Here is a 21088-nt window from a genome sequence, read left to right as displayed (position 1 = left end):
TACAGTGATTTGTTCCTGTATCTAAATAATTCCGTTTCCCAAGTAAGTAAACAAACAATTTCTTATATTCTTTGTTGACATTTCGATAAGAGCGATGTTCCCATTCAGAGCGCCAGTTGTGTGAATCGTACTTGAATGTTCCAATAATTACCCCTTGATTATGGCGAGCGTTTTATCCATTGGATTTATCTCCAACATCACAGTCGTTTATAAGGAAACATACTGTAAGCATTCACATAACAGTGCATTTAAATTAATCATCCAGTTACGTATTTAAGACGTTATATCAATAGGATCCGTCGAGGAAATGCATCGATTTGCTTTATTCTGCGTTCTGAATCAGCACGTCATGTGGATCCTTCCCCATCGGCCACGTGACGCCCCCTGTTGGCCAAGTAGCAGCAGAGATGGACAAATTGCAGCGCCCATTTCACAGACTGTGCACTGTGGACCGGCACGAATAAAGGGAAGGGAGGCGGACTGGAACCGAATAAAGGCGTTTATCTCTGGCATTTGTGCCGGCACAAATCCGATGTCTATTTTTACCGGTGTGCATATTCTTGATGACACTGCCCCAAGAATATAATTGATCACTTTCACATTAGTTGGCTCCATATTCTCTGTATAAGCACACGCTCTCTTCACTGAGAATTATTGTTTCTTCTTACACCAGCACGTTATTTCACAGTCCTTTCATTGCCGATGGATTTTTTAATTCCCTTCTCTATTTCTCTGCGTGGACTTCCCAGCTCTGCAATAATTCAGTGCCTCCGACTGCTTGTAAAGAAAGCGTGTCTGTGGGTGAATGTGTGTGTTTGCGAGATGGGCTTACTGCAAATGTGCATTGGTTGTGCATGTGGGGATATTTGCGGTTCTTTCCCTCCCCTCCTGTATTTGTGCAGGGGATTTTCCCAATTGGCAGCGCATTGAAGGTGCCGATCGCGCAGGCTGCTTGTCCGGTGAGGGGGGGGGGGGGGGAAGTAGAGGGAGAGAGAGAGGTGGTTGGGTGGGGGGGTGTTGGAAGTGGGGAGCAGAGAGAGAGAGAGAGGAGGAGGGGCGGGTGGAAGTAGCGCGCATGCTCGCGCGGCCGAACTCCCTCTCAGTAATAAGACACACAGACACACACTCTAACACAGTGAGAAAGAGAGAGAGAGGGAGGGGGGAGTGTGTGTGTGTGTGTACAATGTCCGCCATCGGCGGGGGTTCTGGCTCCACTCTCCCAGTAAACAGCCGCAGCGACTCTGCTGTTTGTGCGGAGCGGCTGTGAGGGCTGTGGCTCTCCGCCTGCCCCCCCCCCCCTCCCACCCCCGTCCCCTGCTCCACTCTGCTCCTCTCCCAGTGAGTGAGGATGGCCGCCTCGGTGAGTAACCAGCCCCGCCGAGTGGCCCGGAGCTGCCACTCTGCTGTCTTGTCTATGTGTGTTCGCTCAGAGTTTTGTGTGATTTTTTTTGTTTGTTTTGCACATGCCTGACGACTGCATTAAGCAGCCAAAACTGCATCTGTCTGGGCGGGAGAAAGAGCAAGCACTTCCCGGCTGCTGCAGCAGCTCCTGCTGCCGGCGCTGAGGCTTGTTGCTATCCATGTTGACGCGCTTCTCTGTCTGTCTGTGTTTGTGTGTGTGTGTTTCAGGCTGCCGCTGTTCAGGTTAAGCTGGAGCTAGGCCATCGGGCCCAGGTTCGCAAGAAACGCACGGTTGAAGGTTTCACCCACGACTGGATGGTGTTTGTCAGGGGGCCAGAGCACAGCAACATTCAGCACTTTGTGGAGAAAGTCGTCTTTCACTTGCACGACAGCTTTCCCAGACCCAAGCGGGGTAAGTACACAGTCAACTACAAAACATGGATTTCTTTTTAGGGTGTATTTTCTGTCGAGCTCGATCTTGCTTCTTTTAGGTGGTTCACATTAAGTTCAGGTGCCTTAAAACAGTCCGTAGGGACCGAGTGATTTAAAAATAAAACAAGGCAGTTGTGTATTACAGCGAGTCTTAAATATTGATGTTTTGCTAGCGGTACTTTATTCACTCGAGATATTGCGATGCAACCTTAGCACTTGAGCTTCATATCTCGGCTGTATAGAGCAACCACCCGGCGATATTAACACTTGTATGCACGTTTATTTGATTGCATTGGATGCAGAGTGAATTTGGTTAAAGAAACGATTTCATTTGGCATTTGCATGTTTTATTTTGCGATATTGGCAGCCAGAATCGGTCATCTCTTTTCGGAGACCTAAAACCTGCCTCTTCGCCCAAGATCCTGGGTCTTCTGTGTTAGCAGCTCCTCTTGTAGTTGGGTATCAATTTGTATTTGGAAAAGCTCCTGTCAGGCGCCTTCGGAGATTTGTGCTTTATTAAACATACTATTGTCATCCAGTTACTTGCGTCTTGTTCTCTGACACTGGATTTAGACAAGCCGGCTCTTTTACTGGTCACTTTTTTTCAGTGAACTTTGACGAATTACTTTCGTAATCTATTTTTAAATAAAGGTAGAGAACAGGCCAATGCAAACTTTGCATCGGTTTTATACTTCGAAAACACCCACCTGCGGTTGGAAACTTGAGCTGAAATTGTACTAAGTGTGGTTGTTGGCATTACGAGCGCGATATTCCGTTCAAAAGAACTTTTCTGCAAATCCATCGAATCAGAGGTTACCGTGGACGTAAATTATTCGAAATTTTAAATAAAACTGGCAAAAACCAACAGATTTCTCAGTGCATGGGAAATCTGGTTAATGTATGGTCCTTTTAGTCTGACTCGAACCTTTCACTTTGTGAGGTGTTAACTCATCAAGCCGAGCAAGATGTCAAAAATCCAACCGAGCTTGGCAGACTTCAAGCAATTTTATATTTTCGATTCTTGTTTTTCATCTTTGTACCACACGGATAACAGCTTGGTTGGGCTGGTGGGGTGAAACGCTTATTATTGCGAGCCCAGGTCACTTGGTTCGAAGTGAATGCCTTGATATAACAGTATGAATGGAGTTCATTGGGCGTTTTTAGCTGGTCCAGAGCGGGTTTAATTCATGCAAGTTTGTCTTGTCTACTGGAGCATTCGAGAACTATTATTTAACGCATTTTTTTAAAAACAACAACCCGCGTTAGGGTGTGTGAAGAAGCCCTTGAGCCGGGTATTGCTGTGTTAGAACAGGATGTGGTTGGGAAGGGGGGTGGGGGGGTTGGGGGTGGAAGGAACACGGCAACGGTTTGAATATGAGAACTACACTGGACCACAAAGCACTATTAAACACGTGCCCAATCATCAGCCGTCAAAGTTAATGCACCTCTCGGGTGGAGAAGGGGCAAATTCTCCATAGTATATCACACTTTGTGATGTATCTTTCTGAATTCAGGCTGAGCCCGTTAATTTTGTGAGTGTTTGTACTCCACTTTCCCTGCTGTGCAGTTGGTTACAAGTTGCGGCCGCTACTCAACGAGATCATTGAAGATGTACACATTCATTTCAGTTTCACTTTTTTTTTGCACAAATGCAAGAACATGGGCGTATTGTGACTTAAGATTACTGAAGTCTGATTTTTAAAGTTTAACTTTTTGAGGAAAGTTTAGTCTTTTGAGACACAAGTGATCTGAGGTGTTGTTTACTGAGTTATTGAAAGGGCTGAGGGATACAAATGTTGCAATTAAATCCAATCACTTTTGTAAATCAGCGGAAAGCTCTTTTTCTGGAGATAACCAGCTAATTTCGGGTGAAATCGCATATTTCTCAATACTTAAACCAGGACGTGTCATTCTATTCTAGTGTATTTAAGATGTGAAAAACGTAATATTTGCTTATTCAAACATTTGCCCATCTCACTTCATAAACATGCTTAGCATTCAATGTTAGATGGTTATCATGCTTGATTAATCAATTGATTCAGAGATCCTTAGAGGGATGCAATAGCAGAGTAAATCATACTCGCTTAACTCTTTAAACCTGCCAAAGAACCTCTGGTGTTTGTTCCAATGTTGTTTACCTGATAAGTAACAACACCTGATAATTTTGTGTGTAAAGTGAGCCAGTTGCTGTAAGCTTGCAGTTGTATGATGCCTTTATAGTAACAAGCCCAAGATACTTCATAAATCACACACTAAACACCTTGGTGGGTGGGGTGGGGGGGACAAGGAGGAAGAAGAGAACTGTAAATCATAGAAGTGAAAAAGAAGGTCGGAAGGGTTTTAGGCAGGGAGGGGAAGGATGGGGTAAAACCTGAAGAGAAATAAGGCAAGTTCAAGAAGGTTTGAATCTGCTGCATTATAAGAGAAAGGTGACATGAGTGTGTTGCAGATCACTGTATTTGTACAAGGAGAACTTGAGACAGACGCACTAGTTCTGGTGAGAAATAGTCTTCATTTAACAAAGCATGACTGTGGATTTCATTGATAGTCTGGGTGAATAGAAAAATAAACGGAAATGTGTGATAGGATATGAGATTTTAGAGACAAAACAATTCACATTTGGGGCCTGTCTTCAATATCAGCAATAGTAAATACAGTATGTGTACAAGTTTTTAGTGAAGACTTTATTTCAGCAGCATTTTACAGTGGGTAAAGAAAACTTGCTCTGTTGCAGAGGGATTAGATCCTGGTTGCCAAGTTGAAGTGTTGATAATAGGGAGACAGAATTCAGAAGATGTACCTCCTTCAGATGGAGGAAAGGCTAGAGGAATAGTGCAATTAAAATTTGGGAGAGGAGAAGGAAAGCAGCTGAAGGAGGGAGGGAAAAGTGAGAACAGAACATGACTGCTGCAGAGCACTTCTAGTTTTACATGGAAGACTTTTGGGACATTTGCATCATAGAACTGTATACTTGATTTCATAACCAATAACCCCCCCCCCCCCCCCAAAAGATCCATAATCCACTGCTGAAACTTTTTTTTTACAGTGGATTAATTTTACTGGGTAGCAAAGGTAGGGTGGAGGAGGAGAGAAATGTGTTGCATATCTTTTTCAAAAAAAAAAGTCAACCTGATAACTTTTCCCATTCATATACATCAAGTTTTGTAATATTTCAGTTTGTTCAGACAGTGTTACTAGAAATTGGCATATTGACTGTAGCATTTTGCACAACTTGATGGTAATTACCTTTAATCTAAACAGAACTGTAACTGAAAAATGACATCACCTTTGGGAAGGATAAACTTGCATTTAACATGTGCCGTTTAGATACATGAAGTTCTTCATTTTGGTTTTTGAAGACTTGCTGGCTTGCACACTGATGTATTATAATGTGCTGTCTGTTTTGGAAGCACTCGGGGATGGCTATTGGCTGGGCAACTTGGAGATATTGCTGGCCTACATTTCTGCCCCTGCCCTCTCCAGCCTATCAAAGGCTTCTTATACATGATCACTTTGTGTACTTCTCGGTTGACTTGATTTAACATTTTTGCCCAATTGACCTATAACAATTATTGTTGTGAGCTTTCTGCCATTTGCTTCTGGTAAATGCAACCTTTGAGTCTTGTGAGAAATCCCTCTATTTGGGAAAATATGGAAGAGTGCTCTTTGTTTAATGATATATGGACTTCATGTTCTAAAATTTTGTTGAACTCCTCCAAAGATGGTGTCAGAAACAAAAAAATTCTGGAAATAGAAAAGGACTGTTGTGACTCTAAGTTTGCTTTTTGAAGCAGAGGGTTGCAGTCACAAGTGGTTTGTAAATAAAGGCTTATGTTATTAAAAGATATCAAAGCATTTTGGCTTGTGATCTGGAAGTGGGTGGAGATGTTCAAGTTGAACTTGGATCTTCATAGAGAAGTTGGTGAATAAGAGTAAGGAAACTGTTGTAAACTTCTATTACTGATATAGTGTGGGATAATGTAAGGTAACAAAAAATATTGTGGCATGCATTATGTAACATTGCAACCATATTCTTTAATGGATTACGAGTAATATTACAAACTTGCTCAGTTGGTGGAAGTATTGTGTTTTCTGCAGTTTCAAGAGGTCTTCAATCAAAAGTTAAATTTTTTTTGTGGTGTGCTTTCTTGATCCTTGAAGAATGAACCAATAAAACTGTCACAATTAGATCTGAATCTGAATTTTTTCGTTGATTCATTGCACAGTCACAGAGTCCAAATCATTGTAAATGCCAGTCTTGGCTGCAGTGATCTGATCCTGATAATGAATGAAAATATTTTTTTAAAAGTACTTTTAAAATGCAATTTTTTTTTTACTTTGTGTTTATTTGCACCTGTAATGGTGCCAGATTTGTCTGATTAAGAACACTTGGAACAAATGACAAACCCCAGAAACACTTGGGGTCAAGTCAACATTTGCAAGAACAAGTGAGATAATGTTTTGGGTGTAAACCTTTCATTTTCTTGGGATTGTTTGATGCCGCAGTTTTTTTGGGCTGCAAATATAATGTGAAGTATGTACACAGACTAATTTGCTGTATGTATCTGGAATTTTGTATTTTCTGATTTGCTCTTCAAAATATTTAGTGCAGTTTGGCACAAGTTGATATTAATGTTGCAACAGTACAACAGTTCTATATAATCTTTGTTCTCTATTTTTACATTCATACTATGGAAATCTTCCAGAAGTCAAATCTTATGAATTTTCACAAGACTTTAAGCCATGTGTTGTTTGTGGAAATTGTCATGAGCAATGCCAGTTATACATGAAAACTTTCCCTTTTAAGTCTTCTATTGGTATTGAATGTATCCTGTTGTAAATTACTCTCTTGTGCAAATAAATTAAGTGCATTCTATAGCGATTTTTAAAAATTTCCTACATTGGGAAAATTTAGAAAATACATTGTTTAATGCAGAGAGAAATGGTGTGATAGTTTGCGTATTTAAAATTGCTTTAGTTTGTAACCAAGGCCTTTACAGCAGCCACCTGAAATCTCTTTCATATCAAGGCTAATTACATGGCATAAATCGGGGCAGTCAGAATAGAGGAAGAAATGAATGTATTGGAAATTGGGTTTGCTGCATGTTAATACTTGGATGGGGTACCAACAAGCACCACAAGGCCCTAAAGACTGATAGATGCTCAAGCAATCTGTGTGAGGAAAGTGAATTTGTTCTGATAAATTTTAATAACTAGGATAGCATTCTGATTAGGGAACTGGGGAAGTTGCATGTCTTATGCCTTTGTATGTAGATTAGTTTCCATAAATAATTGCACAAGAATTTTTAAAAAAATAAACAGATGTTAATAACCCTTCCTCCCTCATCCTCACTTCTCCCATAGCCTAAAAAGATAACTTGATGTGGCAGATCTTTTTCTCTAATTGAGTTCAGGATTTTCTCTAATTTACTTAAAGCACACATCAAGTTCACTGCACTAGATGGCAGTCTTTTCCACAAATGAAGCCTGTGATTTTGAATTTTGTTGTCCTATGTATCATTTTTCATATTTGCATGGATGATTTCAGAGTGTTAATAATTGCTCCATTTTGAGGAATACGTGTTCCAGTGCCTATGATTTTACGACATATCTGCTAACCATTTAGGTGTGTAACTGTGGGTGGAAAGATACTGTATTTTCAGAACTAGTTGAATGTTACACCTCTGCCATCTATCTTCTCACAATGATTTTAAAATTTTCTGATGAAAGAACCTGTATATTTTTCTTGGATATTTCCACTATTAATATGGGAAGGAGGTGCAAATGTTTTGCATTTTGATGTTAAAATGAATATTGGACACTGATATGCTTTCTGAATCTGAGCTGTGTGGATCCATTGCCTGTTAAGCAAAGATGGTGACCAGTATGCAGATCCTTTTGCTTTCAAAGTCTTTTTGTGAGACTCAAATTTAGTGGGTTTCCTGAAAGAACTTTGGGGAGTGGTGGGAGGGATACAGAAATGTATAAATTGACTTCATATCAACTTTTGCAATGTCAGGGAAGAATTTCTGTTAGAATATTATTTATATTTCAACTTTAAGGATGCAGAGTTTCTGGATTTCATTGATTAGTTAAAAGTTCTGGAAACTCAAGACAATCTTATAACGGTGATTTTTATGTACTGCTTTCTTGAGCATCACTAAATTTTTGTATAGCTGTGGTTCATGTTTAAATATTTGCAGTTTATGACCTAGTTAAGTTTATGACCTAGTTCATTCCGTCAAATAAAGTAATACATTAGTTAAGGTGACGGTTAATTAACAAAAGGGTAGTTTATGAAGTAGTTTTCTTGCCTTCCAGTCCTTCTTGAAATATTAGCGTATATTGCATTTTCAGATATCTGGAGTAGGACTTGAACTCACAGCCTTCTGATTCCAGGCTAAACGTGTTACTAATCATTCAATGATGACACTGAGGCATCATGAATGTAAGTTAAAGATGAATTGTATGTGACAAATGGCTTGAGAGATGAGTGAAAGCCTGCTTTCAGGTCTTTGAAGAGGCTGTTAGAACTTGAATTAAGTTTATAAACAGAAGTTGGAGAGTGGAGTTACTAGAATTTGGGTAAAGAGGACAGGATGCAAACCTGGAGTAAGCTGAAGTTAAGGTAGAGCCGAAAGCTGAAGACTTCTGAAGACGAGGATGAGGCTGTATGTCACAGAATAGCAGCAATTGGGATTCTTAAGGGTGCATTGTAGATTATAGTGGCTTGAGTGTGCATGAATAAGAAGCAAGTAGTGCATTCAAACAATCAAGTCTGGATGGTAAGGGCTTGGAGAGCTAGGATACTGAGCATGCATTCTTTCTGCTGGGACATGAAGTTCAGCTATACAAATGGATTATAAAATCTTGCAATTGAGTTCAGCCTGAGATACATCCTGGAAGGGTTGTAAGGGAGCAGGGATTTTCATGGGGGCCAGAAATAGCATGTTTCTTTCCTTCCTGCTAAATTACAATAGGCATTGCCTAATTCTTGGTTTAATGTTGGAGAGGCAGCCTAAATGTTAAGGTTGGATTACAGAGGTAGAGTTGTACATCCTCTTCATAAGCATGACCTCTTGTTGCTGGGTGAAGGAACAAAACAGCTTATAGATAGGTAGAAGCTAAGGGAAGGCTCTCCTAGTGATTAAAAGCCAAGACTGAAGGTGAGCTGACTGTGAATGGATTGAAACTGTACCACAGGAATCCCCTCCAGCTAGATAGTAGAGAAGGGTTGGATAATCTACCTTAACACACACACTGTAGGGAGATTTATGGATGATGGAACAAATGGTATGCCAGAATCAGAGGTTTTAATTGTGATATTAGTAAAATAGCCATATGGTGCCTTGGATGTTTGGGTAAAGTGGGTTGGAAGGATTTGACATGGCAGAAAGTGGAAGATGATGCTAAGTTTGAGAACCTTGAGATTGTTTTAGTGCTGATGTAGTGATTGAAGAGAGAAATTTTCTGGGTTATGTTTCATGATTGGGCTTTTAAAGGGAGTGGGATGATTCTAGCATAAGGAGACCTCCACTCATTAGAAGCCTGCAGGAGAGCTGAGATTTGAAATATCAGATGGATTAAATATGTAAACAGTTGTTTTGTGCCTATGATTGGGAGCTTGGAGGTGGAGAAATTGACCACCATGCTTTGGGGTCATAGTTATACAGCATGGAAACAGGGCCTTTGGCCCAACTCGTCTATGCCAGCTTGGGTGCATTCCTGAGCTAGTCACACTTGCCTGCATTGGGCCCATGTTCCTCTCTATCTTTCCTTTCCATGAACATCCAAATATCTTTTAAGCATTATAGTTGTGCATTCCTCTACTACTTCCTCTGGCAGCTTGTTCCATATACCTACTAGCTTCTGTGTGTAAACAAAAAAAAATGTTCCCTTTGGGTCCCCTTTAAATCTGTCCCCTCTCATTTTAAACATATGCCCTCTAGTTTTGGACTACCCTACCCTGGGATAAAGACTGACTATCCAACTTTGTCTATGCCCCTCATGAATTTATAAACCTCGTAAATGATCACTCCTCCTCTTCCTTCAGTCCAGTGAAAACAGTCCCAGCCTATCCAGTCTCTCCTTTTAACTCCAGCCCTTCAGTCACAGCAACATCCTTGTGAAACTTCTCTGCACCTTCTCTAGCTTAATCATATCCTTCCTTTAGTATGGTCACTGCACACAATGTTCCATGTGTGGTCTCAATATCTTCTACAGCTGTAACATGACATCCTAACTTTTGTGCTCAATACCCTATCCAATGAAGGCAAGTGTGCTATATACTGTCCTCAACTTGTCTACCTGTGTTGCCACTTTCTGGGAACTATGTATTTGTACCCCTGGGTGTGTCTCTTCTCCGACACTCCTCAGGACCCTGTGTATGTTCTGGCCTGGTTTAACTTGCCAAAATGCATCACTTGGCACTTCAGTTAAATTCCATCTGCCATTCCTTTGCCCACTTTCCCAGTTGATCTGGATTCTGTTGTAACCTTAGACAATCTTCACCGTCTTCCACACCACCAATTTTGGTTACATCCCCAAGCATACTAATCGTGCCACCTACATTCTCATCCAAATAGTTAGTACGGATCACAAACAGCAGGGGACTCAGCATCAATTCCTGCAGTACATCACTGGTCACAGGCCTTTTAAAAATACCCCTCCACTACCACCTGATGACTTATTCCACCAAGCCAATTTTGTATCCAATTGGCTAGCTCGCCCTGGATCCCGTGTGATCTAGCCTACCATGTGGGAACTTGTTAAAAGCCTTAATAAAGTTCATGCAGACAGCATCTACAGCCCTGGCCTTGTTGATCCTCTTGGTCACCTCTTCAAAAAAAAACTCTGTTAAATTTGTGAGAGACAATTTCCCACGCACAAGCAATGCTGACAATTCCTAATCCCACCTTGTCTTTCCAAATGCAAATTGATCCTGTTCTTTCTCAATCCTTCCAGTAACTTTCCCTCCCTTGATGTCAGGCTCACCGACCTGTAGTTCCCTGGTTTGTCCTTGCAGCCCTCCTTAAACGTTAGCCGTCTTCCAGTACCTCGCCCATAGTCAAAGAAGATACAAAAATATCTGCTAGGGCCCCAGCAATTTCTTCCCTTGCTTTGCACAATATCCTAATATGCACTCGGTCAGGCTTTGGGGCTTTACCCACATTTATATGCCTCAAGAGTACCAACACCTGCTTTGTAATGTCCATATGTAAATCACCTTCTCCACAATAAATACAGATGAGGTGTATTCATTCAAGACCTCGTCCATCTCCTGTGGCTCCACACACAGATGACCACACAGATACTTAAGAGGAGTTGTTCTCTCCCTAATTACTCTTTTGCTCATAATAAACTTAACAAATTTCTTGGGATTCTCCTTTACCTTGTCTGCCAAAGATATCTCGTGTCCCTTTTTGCCCTCCTGAATGTCTTCTCCTCCTATATCCCTAGTACTCAAAGGATTCACTTGATTCCAGCTGCCTGACATATGCTGATGGAAAAGCACTATGATGCTGGAGGAACTCAGGTCAGGCAGCATCCGTGGAGAAAAGCAGGCAGTCAATGTTTAAGGTCAGGACCTAGCCTGACATATACCTCCCTCTTTCCTGAACAGGGCCTCAATATCCCTCACGAAGCAGGATTCCCTAATCCTGCCAGACTTGACCTTCACTCCAACAGGAACATGTTGGTCCTGCACTTTCCCTATCTCACTTAAAAACCTCATACGTGCCAGATATTCATTTATCTGCTAACAGCCTCTCCCATTCAAACTTTGCAAGTTCCTGTCTAATGCCACCAAGATTAGCCTTGCCCCAATTTAGGACTTTACCTGGTGGACCAGTCCTATCTTTTCCATAACTATTTTAAAACTAACAATTGAATGATGTGGATGATTTGGGAGGAGTTGGGGGCACAGTGGTGACTGGTTAAAGAAGCTTCTGTAGTAAGTGCCAATATTGGACCAGAAAGTCTATCTTTCAGATTTTTGTATTGGAGGATCTAGTGAAAGCCTGATACCACCTTGAAGTTGTTGAGTCACATCTGGTATTGGTCAGATTCCTTTTGGTTTTCCAAAGCTGGATGGGGTAATGGTAAATCTAGGATGCTGTTTGTGACTTGCTTAGAATTGGATACATAAATTTAAAAGTGAATTTATGAACAAGGTAAGTAACTTGCATTTAAAAATTCTACAATCATTAAAGAAATGAAAGCTCTGGAAAGATGGTGTTTTTCAGGATATTGTATTCAATTATCAGAGGTTTGATTTTTGTTTTTCTCTGTAGTTCAATATAATGAAACCAAAATGTAACAGCAAATGTAGCAGATACTTTGTATGATTTGTAGTAATTTTCATTTTATCTACTGTATCTGAGGAAGTATAGTCATTTTCATTGTGGGGAAAGGATATTATTGTGCTGGAATTAACACTGCTTCCATTTGAAATTGCCGCACTTAACTTGTCAATTCTCAAGATCTTTCTTAAAGCTTGAGAATGAGGACCTTAACTTCCATCTATTTTAAATGCAACCCAAACTTCAGTCTTGTTTAAAGGTGGCTGTGTTTTTAAAACAGCAAGCTCTTTGGATTTCCAGGCCAACATTTCTCCCTCGCCAACACCATCAAAACTGCTTAGCTGGCTGCTTGTCGAGTCCAGCTGCATAGAAATTTGTTGTTTAATTGCATTGAGCAAATGACTACATCTTAGAATTACAGCAAAACTCTCAGTCCAGTCAGTTTGGGATTCTGGTGCCAGACCAGCAGATTTTTCAGACTGCTGGATGTTGTTCTTATCTTATCTTAGTTAATATTAATAGTGCAAACACTTTTAATTCAGTTTAAGAACACAGTGGAATGATAAGCATTTCAGTAAACCCAGAGTGGGAAGGGAGTGTTGGAAGCATAACCTGGTGAACCAGATGCCAAAACATCAGGATTTCTGAATAGTCAGGTAATGGAATCAGAACGTTGCCGTAAGTAGTTTTAAAGAGCTGAATGGATTTTCAAAGATGCTATCGTGCAACGTTTGTCCCTCTGCTACCCCTATTTGCTACTGCACCTCCTGTCTCAGCATTGTGCTTGCTCCTTTGCTGTCATTACATGAATTTTTTGCATCACATTTGTTAGTCATTAATACAAAATCCTCCACTCTGGATTGATCTATGGTAATGCCAGGGAAAAGGAACAAGCAAGACTGTTCACGATAACAAATAATGGCATTAACAAAAGGGGAACCACTAGGTACCGGGTGCCAAGTTTTATTGAAAACAAAATGAGATACATGGTATCCAAGTTAGTTGAAAGGAATGCTCCAGAACAAACATTTATAATTTCATAAAGGAGAAACTGGCTTTTTTCTATACACTGTGGTTCATCCTCCTTTTATTAATTTCTGAATTAATTGGTTTATGGTCTTGAGGAAGCATAATTCTTTTGAAAAGTATTATTAGAAAAACAGTATGAATTTGAATCAATTCCCCACACAGACCCTCCCCCCTTCCAAGATGCTGTTTGACCCGATGAGTTCTTCCAGCAGATTGTTGGTCTGTTCCTTTTAATTGAATCATTGTTGTTTAAGTTATTAGTCTGGGTGGGAAATACGTATAGCAGACTTCAACCTTTTTGCATTACTTCTCCCCAGCATCTTCCCCACTCCTCCTTCATCACCACTGTCAGAATTTGTAAGTTGGTTGCTGATCTTGGTATGCAAATATACAAATTTTGCAGATTTCCTTTGTCTTTGAGCTGTGTTAAGTCAATGATGCAAGTATAGGGCAACACTTCTGCAGTCTTATTGAATTTGGACTGACCCCTCTGAACAACTACAATACACCCTGATTTACACAAAATAGGAGCAGGAGTAAGCCACCAGGCCCCTCAAGCCTGTCCTGCCATTCAGTATAATCATAGCTGATCGATGCTGGCCTCACTCTTCTTTGCCAGTTCCTCATGACCCTCAAATTTTTTTTTGATTCAGGACCCTCAGAAGAGAGTGGGGTGCACCCCAATTTTAAAGAACTGGCCCTTTATTTTGTAACTATGTCTCCTTGTTTGTGACTGTCCTGCCAATGACAACATTTCAACATCTATCTGTCAAGCCTCCTTAGGATCTTGTATGTTTGAATAGGGTCACTCCTCATTCTTCTAAACTAGGAATACTGACCCGAACTATCTAGACTCTCTTGACAGCACTGTCATCGCTGGTGAATTAGCCTCCTGAATCTCTTGAACTGCGTCCATTGCTACTACATCCTTTCTTGGGTGAGGGGACCAGAACTGTACACCTGAAATGCTCTGCAGCCTTGTGGATACCCGGTCCAACTGTAACGACACCTACCTATTCTTAAACTCCGACACCTACCTATTCTTAAACTCCAACCCTTAATAAGCACTAACATACCATTTGCTGCCTCAACTACTTGCTGCACCTGCCTGCTAACTTTTGTGATTCGTGTGTCTGGAACACCTAGATCCCTCCGAACTTCACTCATTTTCAGTCTGTCTCCAGTTAGATAAACTGGCTTTTGATTCTGCTTACCCAAGTGCATGACCTCTCATTTCCCCATATTAAACTCTCATTTGCTGCATTTCACCCAATCACTCAATCAGTTACTTCAGTTTAAATTGCAGTGGGGCTAAGCTGACCTAAAGTTTTGTTTCACTGAACAATTTGTAATAATACTTCACTTCAAGCTGCTACAAACAATTTTGGCTTGATTTTTTAATTTGGGAATTTGCCTATATGCGTGCAAAATGAAACAAAATAGCATTTGTATCACCTGAAAATTAGTGAAGTTAGATATACTTCCATTATCAACAAGTTACTTTCCTCAAAATTGGTAACATACCGATTCTGCTTCAAATAGTCACATTATCACCTTTTTAAGCTAATGGTGAAAAGGTGGATAACATTCTACTGAAAAACTTGATTTCTGTTTTATAGGGCTTGTTTTGCTGTCTGTAAATTTGAAGTTTTATGTATTTTGAATAACGTATATTTTAGACTGGAGCAAGTGTTAATCTTTCATGTCTTTGTATAGGTTTGTATCTTTCTAAAAGTAAAATCATTTAAGGAAACATTTATCTTTTGAATCTCAAAAAAAAACAAGTTTTAAAGAATTAAAATCCCTAGGGTAATATGTTGAGCAAAGAGCTTGCCAATTGCTTTGAACCTCAGGGCAAGCCTAGAAATCAAAGAGAATACAAGAATTTGGCCGTAATTGTTTTATGACTTGCCAGAAATCATACCTAACTTCTATAGGTAGAGCACAAAGGGTGGCTTTGAAGTGACAGGTTGGTGCTGCTAGCAAGAGAAACAAAGATATGGGAGAGCCAAGGGACCTGGAAAGAACGTGTAAACAGGAACTCCACCATAAATGCAAATTCTTATATGGTTTTCACAATGAAAGGACTTTTCAGGAAGTAGTTTATTGAAGCATAGTTAATAAGGCCGTCTGCTGCTGGGTCACTTCCTCCTTAAATCGTGAGCTGTTGCAGATTACTTGTTTTAACTTTGCTCTCCTGCTTGTAGGACGGTGAACATCTGGAAAACAAAAGTCACAACTCATTGATGTATAAGTGTTAAGAATTGAAGTAACCCAAATGGTTTCTGAATTGTAAATACAAAAGTTATTTGGAAATTGTAGTGAACTTGAAATAATTTTTTTGATGTACATTTTAAGTAGCTTAATGCTACAGTGGACATTAGAACATCTATGCATCATGCCGAGACTGCAGAAGTAATTTGTTGCAGTCTCATTGTTGGATCTAATCCAGATAACAGAATTTGCTACCAGCATTCTTCAGAACTTGGTGGTTTGAAAGCTAGCCTTTTAAGGTGGTCCTGTCTATCATGAAATACTGAGAAGGTGCACAGCTGTAACTGTTCTGTTGAGAGAATAATCTTGATTTCTATGAGTTTGCAGCCACTAGATTTGCCAGAAATTGAATCAGTGATGTTTGTTGTGGAAAATGTGTATCATGGACCGAAATAGAATAACAAACATTTGTCTCGTTTTGCATTGCTCTGCAAGTTTGGGTGTTTTCCTGTGTATCACTTTGCACCTCAGTGCAGTTTTCTATATTGGATATGCATTAAATAAATGTCATTTACTGGGCAATGCTCCTTTTAGAGTGTTGTGATAAAAGTTAGAACATGCTCTCTCAGCAGTGACCAGTACTGGACATTGCCAGGATAACTAGGCTTTCACAACTATCCCTGAGGCACAACCCTACCTCTTCTGGCCATCACCTCCAGGCACTTTTGTTGGCAGGATACATGACACATTCGACAGTGTTTATAGCATGACCTATACAGGCATTAGTGCGTCAAATAAGGGTACACAAGAATTTCAGGGTCAGGATTTCTACTGCAGTAGTTTTAAGGACTGAATTGTCTAGTCAATGGGGTTCAGTTTTTTTTCCGGTAGCAATCTTTTTTTAATACATGATAAAGCTCCATCAGTTGTTTTCTCACTTTATAAATGTGGAGATGTAATTTTAAATTCAAGAGCTTTAAACAAAATTGTTTCAAAGAGGTGTGAGGTTTCCCCATGTTGAGCAGGCCAATTGTTGAGATTGCTGGGGGGGAGGTGGTGAGGAGAGGAGAAGAGGGCACTGCTAATGTTGATGGAGACTCTGCTTTAGACCTCCAAGTTAGGTTGTAATCTGGATTTCAAGTTTCACTGCTTTATTATTTTGTTACTAATTTGATTACTGCAGAGTTTAGTGTTTAGTTGAAGTACAGGTCCTCCCTAGCTTATGAATGCCCAACTTGCATACAGCCCATACATATGAGCCATTTGGGAGACTGGCAGGATGGATTTCCCAGCTACTGTGGGGCTGCAGGCATCTTCTGCCCTGTGGGAACTCGTTTTGTGACCGCATTTCCAGTTTATGACCAGAACCTAGGGAGGACCTGTAATGGCCTCCCTTTTTTTTTGTCAGCTACTGTCTCATTCTGGCCTTAGTTACTTTTTAAAGCTTACTATCACAAATGAGGTAGAAATTATCCCAAGTACCCTATCTTAGTGTGTAATAGCCAAGTACTATCCCAGTTTAACATGTCACCTCCTCGGATTGTGTTTGTCACTTACCAAGAATTGTTTTTTTTTTGGCAGTACTTCATATCCAGAAGCAGGTTTTTTTTTGTTAATTGAGCCCAAAAATTTAAATGCCCCCACCAGTCAATTTGAAATCTTAGCTGCTGTTGCGATTGCACTATTTTCCTTGCTGTTGGTTCCCACACTTTTCATTTGTTTACTACTTTGATTGCAACTACATCAAACAAGAGTTTTTCTAAAAACAGCATTTGTCAGAGCAATGTACATCTGTTTCCAAAAAAAACATCTTGAACGTAAGTGCAAACAGTACAACTTGTCAATATGCAAGGTTCAACATTTTCTTAGCACCATTTTAGACAAGTTGTCTGAATTTTAAGCTAGTCTTTGGACAAGCCTGGTTATTCAAAGACTGATCGTGCTGAAGTAGTTGAACCAAATGGAAGCAACAAATTGCCAAGTACAAAGAACTTGTGTGTTATTTTCACACACTAAGTTCTGTGATCCTTGCAATTCCAATTGGGGATGGCTTTCCTGTTTATTTTTGCACACAAGTGGATAAATCGACTAAAATCTTGTTAAAGTAGTAACAGATCAGTTACTACTTGATCACTTTGTTCACTTTGCATCCACACTGAATCAGGAGGAAATGCACGGTGTTCAAGTTCTTGCACAACAACTCATCACACATGAAACTGAATATCAGCACACTGAACAACTGTGGTGAAAGAAACCCTGATATCCCCCATGTCCAATAATCTTGTAATTAGTCACCTGCCTACCTCTGTACATTACTGGGTGCAAATGTTTTGCACTCCACTGCAGATTTCAAGTGCATATTGCTTCAAGTCTAGTTGCTAAATATTTTTTCCTCGTGTAATCCAGAAGTAATTAGACTATTGTTAGATTTGTAATGATCCAAGTTGTTACGGTAATTTTCCTGGTGCTTCTGTATTCCACTGTAGCATTGATGTCAACCTAACAAACTTCTCCACCCTGGTTCCTCTCAGTAGAAAATATTTCTTATCAAAAGATGCTACGTGGGCTTCTCCAGAGGTGACCATAAAACAGACTTGTGGGGCAAAATGGGTGGGGGGCGGGGTGGGCCTTCACCCTGCACCTACACTGGCAATTGAATGCTCAGGATTAACAAGAACATGTTCTATTCCTCAATACTTTGGAGGAAGCTGTAGTCTTGGCATTGGCATTGCTGGGCACCTGCCTCTGATGGCAAATAAATTTGATGCCAGTAGAAGGAACAATCAAATGGGAATCCTATAAATGTGGGAAAACTCGGCCTATTCATGGCCATCCATATGGTTTTTGGGTTGGTGGCATATTTATTGATGGCCCATGATTTCTGTTTCATGCCGGTGCTAATGGTGTGACCTACCGCTAGTTATGCTGGAAACTGGGACTTGAGGGAAACACAGGCCTAAATAGGAGGTGGCACCTGCAGCCCTGCTGTCGGGGCTGTAACTGCCCGTGCTGCATGGATGCACTCCTCAGGCTTTCCAGCTGTCAGATTGGGAAATCTGCCCACTGATCCCTGGCATGAGTGCTGTGTCCCTATTCGAGTGTTTGGAGGAGACCAGATTACAAGGAAAAAGGGTAGGCAGTTTTATTCAATTATATTAGTTCTAATGATTTTAACGATTGTGTGTACACATTTTCAAATGGTTCACATTTGTTACTTTATGTTTGAATGTTCAAGATATTTGCAAGCATTTGATGGCCCTGATAAGTGACAACTCTGACAGCAGTCCATGGCATTCCTCAAGTGCAGCAGGCTGCCTGCACCTAGATAAGCCTTGTGCTGCTGCACCCTGCCATACTGACATGCCTTGTCTCTGAGGTCTGGGTGGAAGACTGGATCTGGGGCCACACCAGAACAAATGGCATGGCCAAGAGGCAGGCAGGGAACTTGTTTGGAGCAGGCAATGATGTGCCCCAAGATATTGACTCCACAGTGGCCTAAAGAGTGTTTTGTTTTTGGACGAGTTGATGTAAATGTGCATTTTGTATTTAATTTGTGGATTAGGGGTGAAGGAAGCAAAGTGTCCAGAAATCTGCATCATGTTGCTAACTGGGTAATTACATTACATAGTTGCTGTTAATGAAAACCTTCAAGAATATTCTGCAGTGAAGTATTAGCAAGTCTCATTAGACTTGGGAAGAGTTCAAGCTGTGGTAGTGTTGGCTGAAATCGGTTGTTTTATAAAGCAAAGCAACCTGATTAGGTGAGTGTGTGAATGGTTTTTAAACAAGCTTAGCTAATATCAAAGTCCTCATGAGTTTTGAGGCCAGTGAAATGAAAAGCATACTTGATGTTCCTTTGTATCTAGCTTTGGTAATGGTCATTGATGATTGAAATTTAAGTATTATAGTACTTCAATTATTTGTATGTACAGAGTAAATGATAATAGAAGTCCCAATTTTTTTTTGTTGTCTTGCTCTTGTTGCTTCAGTTTAAACTGCACTCATCTGGCATCTTTTATTTGGTGTGCGATTACCTTTGGGACAAATGGCTGTTTTGCAGCAGTGCATTATGGTGTGATATTCTGGGCCACCAATGTTTGATTTTTGAGGAGTGGTCTTGATTGTTGACGAGTGAATACTTGAGCTCTGCTATGTTACTATGCAGAGAGCCTCTAGTACAAGGATTGGGAGGGACATTTTAAAGTAGATCCTATCCTATCAACAATGACAGTTTAGGAGTTATGGTTGCCAGGGAATAAAATAACTGGGAGTGCAGTATTCCCCACTTCAGCTGTGGTATTGTTTCATAATGATCTACATGGCATACATTATGGGAATGTAGCCAATTTCACAGTTCAGGGAAGAATTATGTATGAAAAATAAGTGGGGCAGATACTCTGTGCTATATTTCTGATTGTCTTCTCTTGTCTGTCAATGCTATGGGATCTGTGTTGGCACTGGTTTATTTTTCTAATGAAAGGTTCCTTGCTGCGTGCACCTTACTAATTGCGACAACCTCCTGTCTTTCTGGGTTAGAATAAACTGACATGTTACAAAGTATTGTGCTAATGAGTAGTCTCTGCCCAGGGTTTTGTGGTTCTCGTTCCTCAGGAAACAGATACCAGTGAAATTTAATGACTTAAGACACTGTCCTTGTCCAGAAAGGCAGAAGATGGTTGTTTCTTTGGTCATGTGGTAATAACAATTGAACTAATCCTTTGCTGTGAAAATAATGGAACGTGGTAATGAAGCAGTAAACAAGGCACAAAACTGAATGTTATTATTTCCTGGTTTATTTTACTGTATGGCATTGGCTCTTAATATAAATTTATAAACAGTGATTACATAACTGGATCAAAATGTCTGCCAAATATGTTAAAGATGGTGGGAAATGCTCCAGTTAGCTTACATTTACTGCAGCTTCTGGATGTTGAGTAAAATATTTCTCTGCTATGCTTGGTACTATAACTTGTGTTTACTTTGGATACACATATTGCATCCATTGTGGATGTGGAATCGATTTTTTAGCAACAAAATGGTAAATAAACAAAACTAACCATGGCCACTTGAGCATTGTGCAGAGCCTTGTGTTGATTCAACCCAACTGAGAAAGAAGATGAGATTTGGTTCCAATGCAGGGATTGAAGCATCTGAAGGTAGATGTGCTTTCCTCTCCTGGAAACAACAGTTTCCTGTTTTGAAAAATGCATCTTTGCTTTGTTTTCATGATTCCACTGGTGGCTTCAAGGATGCAAATATGTGCAACACTGATTTGAATGGTATTGGAGAGCTGTGGAATGAGAAGCATGGATTTAAAGATATACTAATTGACAGATTATTGGAAGTTAATTCTCTGATTTAACTCAACCATTCCCAGTGGTAAAGCTATCTATTAATATTCATAAGAATGAAAGAAACCCCTAGTATTAATCTAAGCCATCTTGCATGTTGATTTTGTATTTCAGGTCAGCATCTGACACTCTTGCATGTTGGACCAAAAGTTCACTTCTCCCCCAGCTCCTCTTCTGAGAAGTAGCCAGGTCTCTGGGCAACACATCTTGGGGGCCTGCTCCCAGCAGCACCCTAATGGCTTGTGCCATTGTGAAGCCTTTTCACTTTTTAGATGGTTCTGATAATTGGGTGGATTTCAATGTTGAAATTGAAGTAAATAACATAAAATATCAATTTATTTAAAGTGAAATTGATTTTAA

The 21088-nt window shown here is 40.2% G+C and overlaps 1 protein-coding gene across 3 annotated transcripts in view; it reads left to right on the top strand.

The window, feature by feature from the left end:
* The first annotated feature begins 949 nt into the window (after positions 1–949).
* mllt3 (MLLT3 super elongation complex subunit) overlaps positions 950–21088 on the top strand; it is a 113261-nt gene continuing 93122 nt past the window's right edge. For 2 of the 3 annotated variants that reach the window (XM_052019602.1, XM_052019600.1), the window contains exons 1-2: positions 1056–1360; positions 1630–1813. In XM_052019602.1, coding sequence (XP_051875562.1) covers positions 1349–1360; positions 1630–1813 — 196 coding nt within the window. In that variant the 5' untranslated portion in view covers positions 1056–1348. Of the gene's footprint in view, positions 960–1055; positions 1361–1629; positions 1814–21088 lie in introns of those variants that run through there. The other variant, XM_052019603.1, reaches the window with a different exon arrangement.

Source organism: Pristis pectinata, chromosome 7, assembly GCF_009764475.1.
Source record: "Pristis pectinata isolate sPriPec2 chromosome 7, sPriPec2.1.pri, whole genome shotgun sequence".
Taxonomy (NCBI): domain Eukaryota; kingdom Metazoa; phylum Chordata; class Chondrichthyes; order Rhinopristiformes; family Pristidae; genus Pristis; species Pristis pectinata.
Note: the sequence above shows the minus strand (reverse complement) of the source record. Positions and strands in the feature narration are given on the sequence as shown.